The sequence below is a fragment of the Emys orbicularis genome, chromosome 10 (assembly GCF_028017835.1).
Source record: "Emys orbicularis isolate rEmyOrb1 chromosome 10, rEmyOrb1.hap1, whole genome shotgun sequence".
NCBI lineage: Eukaryota > Metazoa > Chordata > Testudines > Emydidae > Emys > Emys orbicularis.
In genome coordinates, this window is record NC_088692.1 from 7,879,728 (window position 1) to 7,885,394 (window position 5,667).

At 60.7% G+C, this 5,667-nt stretch overlaps 1 protein-coding gene across 1 annotated transcript; it reads left to right on the forward strand.

Annotated features, from left to right (window-relative positions):
- The first annotated feature begins 4,191 nt into the window (after nucleotides 1-4,191).
- Nucleotides 4,192-5,667, forward strand: PLD6 (phospholipase D family member 6). Its single transcript, XM_065411970.1, has 2 exons — nucleotides 4,192-4,615; nucleotides 5,420-5,667. Exons 1-2 carry the CDS (start codon nucleotides 4,192-4,194, stop codon nucleotides 5,665-5,667), a joined length of 672 nt encoding a protein of 223 aa, XP_065268042.1.

Below are 5,667 nucleotides of genomic sequence, written 5' to 3' on the forward strand. Positions count from 1 at the left end.
ATTTTTGTAAAATGGAGAGAACCTGATTTGTCTTGATGTTTAAGTATTTTAAAACGGGATTGGACATAAGAGCAGCGATTTAACCATGGGACTTCTCTTGCACTAGCTCCCAGGGTTTGGACTGCAGAACCTTATGTCTTTTTGTTTCTTAAATTCTGCTTCTTGTTTGTAAGGAACAGTTATTCCCAACTGGCTTTAATCCCAAGCAACCGATTTGTCAGCTCAGAGGTTCTTGACTCTGCACAGCCTTCCCAGGAAGATGACACAGCCAGTGTGTACACAACCCAGGGGCAAGATCATTATCCTGTTATTTCAGAAACCAACCAGCTTGATTAACTTCAAGGTTCACAATCAACATAAACATACAGCAAATGCAAGAATTTTCACATCAGCAACATTCTTGCAGCTCTAGGCGTGTGGCCAGGACTGCTGGTCTCACTGAAGCTATAGCTGGAATCAACACATTGTTCTTAGCCTGAGTTAATTGACTAATGGGGGATGGGGTGGGGAGAACCACGGTCATTAAGCGACATCTTTCCCTCTAACTGATGTTCACCAAAGCTGAAGGGGGAAGGGAGAGGGGAGTTAAGGGCTTTAGCCCTGCAGGGTGCTGGGGCTCCATGCTTTGGCTACGGGGGGGGGGGCAGTGCCCGGGCCAGCTCCTCAGGGTGGGGCCCGGGGGAGGGAGCACCACATCCACCCCTGACTCACCTTAGCAGGCCACCCAGTTGGGAGGGAGCACACTCAAAAATTATAATGGGGGGTGTGCAGGCAGAGGGGCTCTACGGGCTGTAGCTCAGGGTGCAGGGAGGGGGTAGCTAGGGGCTGTGTGCAGCACAGAGGGGGTATCTCAAGATGATAGGAGAAGAGTAGAGCAGGGCATTGTGTGGCTGGCAGGGGATAGCTCAGGGAGGGTAGCTAGGAGCTCTGTGGCATGGTGGGTATCTCAGGGTGGCAGGCGGAGGGCGGGTGTGTGCGGGCCAGGGGACTAACTCTGGGTACAGGGACGGGGTATCTAGTGACTGTGCTCAGGCAAGGGGGTAGCCTGGGATGCAGGGAGGGGTTGGGGGCTGTGTGTGGGCAGGGGGTAGCTCGGGGTGCAGGGAGTGGGGCAGCTAGGGGCTGCGTGGAGGCAGAGGGGGTAGCTCAGGGAGTGGGTAGCTAGGGGCTGTGCATGGGCAGTGGGGTAGCTCAGGGTGTAGGGAGTGGGGTAACTAGGTAGAGGTCTCCAAACTGTGTGGCACGTTCCTCCCCCCTCTACCCCCCCCAACCCCCCCCAGGCAAGACATAATGTTTTTGCGGGGGGGGGGGGGTGCAGCAGGCCAAGGCCAGCCCCCAAAGAGGGTGTTCCACCCAGACCTATCCTGCCCCCAGCTCTGCTCTAGCCCTGCCCCCAGCTGCACTGCCTCCAGCCATTGCCCTGGTCGCAGCTCTCCCTCCCCCCCCCCCCCAAAGTCCTGCTCCTGGCCCCAGCCCTACCTCCAACTGCAGCCGCAGCCTTGGACCCCTTGGTGTTGTCCACGTCCCGTTCCCTCCCCCGCCTCTCGGAGCCGTGGCCCCACTCTGGGCCATGGCTCTGGGGAGATGGGGTGCGGGGCACAGAAAGTTGGGGGGGGCACAACCCTCAAAAGTTTGGGGACCACTGAAGTGGGGCTGTGTGCGGGCCAGGGGAGTAGCTCAGGTTGCAGAGAGGGGAGTAACGAGATCGAGGTACCCAAACTGTGAGGCGTGCTCCTCCCCCCCCCCCCCCCGGGGCAGCGAGGAGGTATGTTCACAGTGGGTGCGGGCCCAGTGGGCCCAGGCCAGCCCCTATGGAGGGTGGTGTGTAGGGTGCCACCTTTCTAATCACTCAAAACCAAACACCCCTGCCCTGCCCTGCCCCGCCCCTTCTCTGAGGCCCCATCCTTGCTCCGTCCATAGCTCGTTCTTCCCCACCCTCACTCACTTTCACCGGGCTGGAGCAGGGGGGTGGGCTCTGGGGATGAAGGGTTTGGGGTGCAGGAGGGGGCTGGGGCAGGGGGTTCTGGTGTTGGAGGGGGGTGTAGGCTCCGGGAGGGAGTTCGGGTTGCGGGAGGGGACTCTGGGCTGGGGCAGGGGGTTGGGATGCGGGAAGGAGTGAGGAGTCTTGGCGGCACTCACTGCACCTGCAAGGAAGCAGGTGCCAGGTCCCAGTGGCCTCTAGGTGCATGGGCGGGCAGGCAGCTATGCACAGTGTGTGCTGCCTTCACATCCGCAGGCACACCAGCCCCCGGCAGCTCCCATCGGTCACGGTACCTGGCCAATGGGAGCTGCAGAGCCGGCACTAGGGGTGGGAGCAGCGTGTGGCACCTCCCTGGCTGCGCCAGTGCCTAGGGACCACAGGAACCTGGTGGCCACTTCCGGGAGTAGCATGGAGCCTAGGCAGGTAGGGAGCCTGCCTTAGCCCCGGGCCCAGGCTGTGCTGCCGACCGGACTTTTACTGGCCCGGTCAGCAGTGCCGACGGGAGCTGCCAGGGTCCCTTTTTGACCTGGGCATTATGGTTGAATACTGGAGACCTGGCAACCCTAGCGGGGAGGAACTGCCACCCAGCCCTGCCCCACCCCGAGCTCTGCTCCGGCCTTGCCCCCAGCCGTGGCTTGGCTCCACACCCGGCCAGGGACCTAGCTGCTGGCCCCCACTGCAGCCTGGCTGCAGCTCTGCTCCCAGCCCCAACCCCAGCCTCAGACCCTAGTCGCTGTCCCCAACCCAGCCCCAAACGCACCCCCCAGCTTCCTTACCCCTGGCCACGTTTCCCTCCCTGCCCTCCCCCGAGCTGTGGCCCCACTCCCAGCCCTGGCTCCAGGGGGAGGGCAGGGGGCATGGGAAGGGGGAGCACAACCCTCAAAAGTTTGTGGACCACTGAAATAGGGCCTATGTGTGGGCAGTGGGGTAGCTCAGGGAGAGAGGTTGTGCCAGGAGGGCTGCGGTCACTGCTCTCTGAGGGCTCTGCCAGCCCTGGAGCGAGGTCCACCCGCCCAGGGTGGCTCTTACCAGCTGTGCTGTCAAAGGGAGCTGGGTACCAGCAGGAGGAGATAAGGGAGCGCCGTGGCTGTCCACTCCAAGCCACCAGCTAGAACAGCAACCACCCTGCATCACCTGTTTCCAGCTTCCCACCTTCAAACATGGCCGGGGCAGGGCCTTGGGAGGGGGAAGTGGAGGAAATGGGGGATGTGGAGCTGCCCCCAGGACTGTCCCAGTCTGGCACTGCAATTTGGAGGGACAACACCCCTCCCAACTCCACCCATGCGTTCACAGACCCCCGAAACTGGCCTGGGGGATGCAGAACCCTCGTTGAGAACTGCTGCTCCAAGGGACTTAGGTACCTGTGACAGGATTCCCCAGGGTAAAACTTGGAACTGTGGGACCGCTGTGGACCCTTAACGCTCCAGCCTGGGTCATTTCTCACAATGCTATACCAGTGACCAGCAGCAAACCCCTCCAGGTGCTGCGATCACTCAGCCACCAGCATGTGGAGACCCACACTCAGCTAAATTGCACACAGAGAGCGGCACCAGCAAATCCCCCCAGAAAGAGACTATCGTACCCTGCTCAAGACTCCCTAGGACAGTGCCTGCTCATTAATTAGTCTGCCACGCCAACAAAGGCTAGTGGACGTGCAACAACCCTTGAGCTGAGATTCTCTAAGCCCTTCAACCCAAAACACACGGTTTTAGGTAAAATAGAAAACAGATTTATTAACTCCAGAGATAGATTTCTAGTCATTATAAGTTACAGGCACAGAGATCAGAGGCGCTACTTATCTGAGCCCCCCCCCCCCATTCGTGTTGGGCACTGTACTCTAGTGTAATTGTACCATGGTTTGGTGTAACAACGGCAGTGAACATGCAGTGGCATGCACCCTCTCCCAACCCCCCCACCCGTCCCCTTTCTCCAGCCCCGCCCCCGCAGGAGTACGAGACGCTGAGGCGGGGCGGGCGGTCAGCGAGTGCCTCGCGGCAGTTGGGGCTGGGCAGCGCGCGCGCGTCCGGGGAGGGCTGATCTGGGATCCGCCGCTATGAGTTCAGACAGTTGGTCTCGCACATGCGCGGCAAACCCCTTCCTCCCCCACCTCCAGCTTTGGCACGTGACCCGCCGACTTCGCGTACGCGGAGGCCGCGCCCCTGCGCTGCTCACGTGACCCCGGCACGTGGTCCGGAGCGGGCGCGCGAGCCATGTGGCCGGGCCTCGAGGCGTTGCCATGGCGCTGGGCGGGCGGCGCGGCCCTGGGGCTCGGGCTGGCGCTGGAGGCGCTGGCGCTGCTGGTGCGCGGGTGGTGGCGGCGGCGGCGCCGGGCCCCGCGGCGCGAGGTGCTCTTCTTCCCGTCGCCGGTCACCTGCACCGCGGCGCTGCTGGGCGAGCCGGGCCCCGCGCCCTGCCTCTGCCCGCTGCCGCACGGCGACAGCCCGCTCGCCCGCCTGCTGCGCCGCCTGCTCTCGGCGCGCCGCTCCCTGGAGCTCTGCCTCTTCGCCTTCTCCAGCCCGCAGCTGGGCCGCGCCGTGCAGCTGCTGCACCGCCGGGGCGTGCGCGTGCGCCTCGTCACCGACTCCGACTACATGGTGCTCACCGGCTCGCAGATCGGCCGCCTGCGGCAGGCGGGTGAGGGGCGATGGGGGGGAGGTCGCAGGAGGAGCGGGCAGGATGGGGTGAGGGGCAGGGAAGATGAGGTGGGGGAGGGGAGAAGAAGAGGGGTGCGGTGGAGAAAGGTGGGGGTGGAAGAGAAGATGGAGGTCAGGGCAGGAGGGAAGATGAGGGGGCCAGGGACAGAGGGGACGGGAAGCGAAGCAGGTCAGGGATGGAGAAGGCAGAAGGGAAGCCAAGGAACAGCGCCCGGAGTAGGTGGGGCTGAAGGAGCTAGGACCCCCATGGAGGAACTGTAGGGAGAAGCTCTGGGGATGGTGTACGTGCCAGGGGAAAGACTGACACAGGGCAGCTGGGGGAGACATTGGGGGAGCCCGGCTCAGCCCTGAGGAAGATGGGAGGAGCTAGGTGATCTTCCACATTAAAGAAGAGGGTGGTTGCTCAGGTGCAGCCCCCTGGACCCCTATGAGCCCTCCACCTGGTCTCCCCTGTGGCCTGTTAGAAGAGGCAGGCACACTGGAATAAGCTTAGCCAAGCTCCCTGTCCTTGCAGACTGTTAATAGAGAAGCAAACACCTATTGTCACAAGGGACAGACATGTGGCAAGATGACCACAGGGCTCAGTGTTTCCCTCTCCTGTTGTTGGTGTGGTGAGGAATGGCATCAAACACTCATGCTGATTTTTTTTTTTTTTTTTTTTTAGTTAAGGGCATCAGGTTCTGAGCCAGTCTCTTAGGACACTTTATTAATGCAGGGTAGCTTTTGGTCATAAGAAAGCTTTTTACCTTGAAGAGGAAGCATTGAAAAGGTTCTCATTTTGCAGGGATTCAGGTGCGTCACGACCAGGAGAGTGGCTACATGCATCACAAATTTGCTATTGTAGACAAAAAGATGCTCATCACTGGTTCCCTCAACTGGACCACTCAAGCTATCCAGAACAACCGTGAGAACGTGCTGATTGTGGAGGATGCGGAGTATGTGGAGCCATTCCTGGCAGAGTTTGAAAGGATTTGGGAAGAGTACAATCCAGCTAATTACACATTTTTCCCCACCGAAAAGGAACAGAAATGA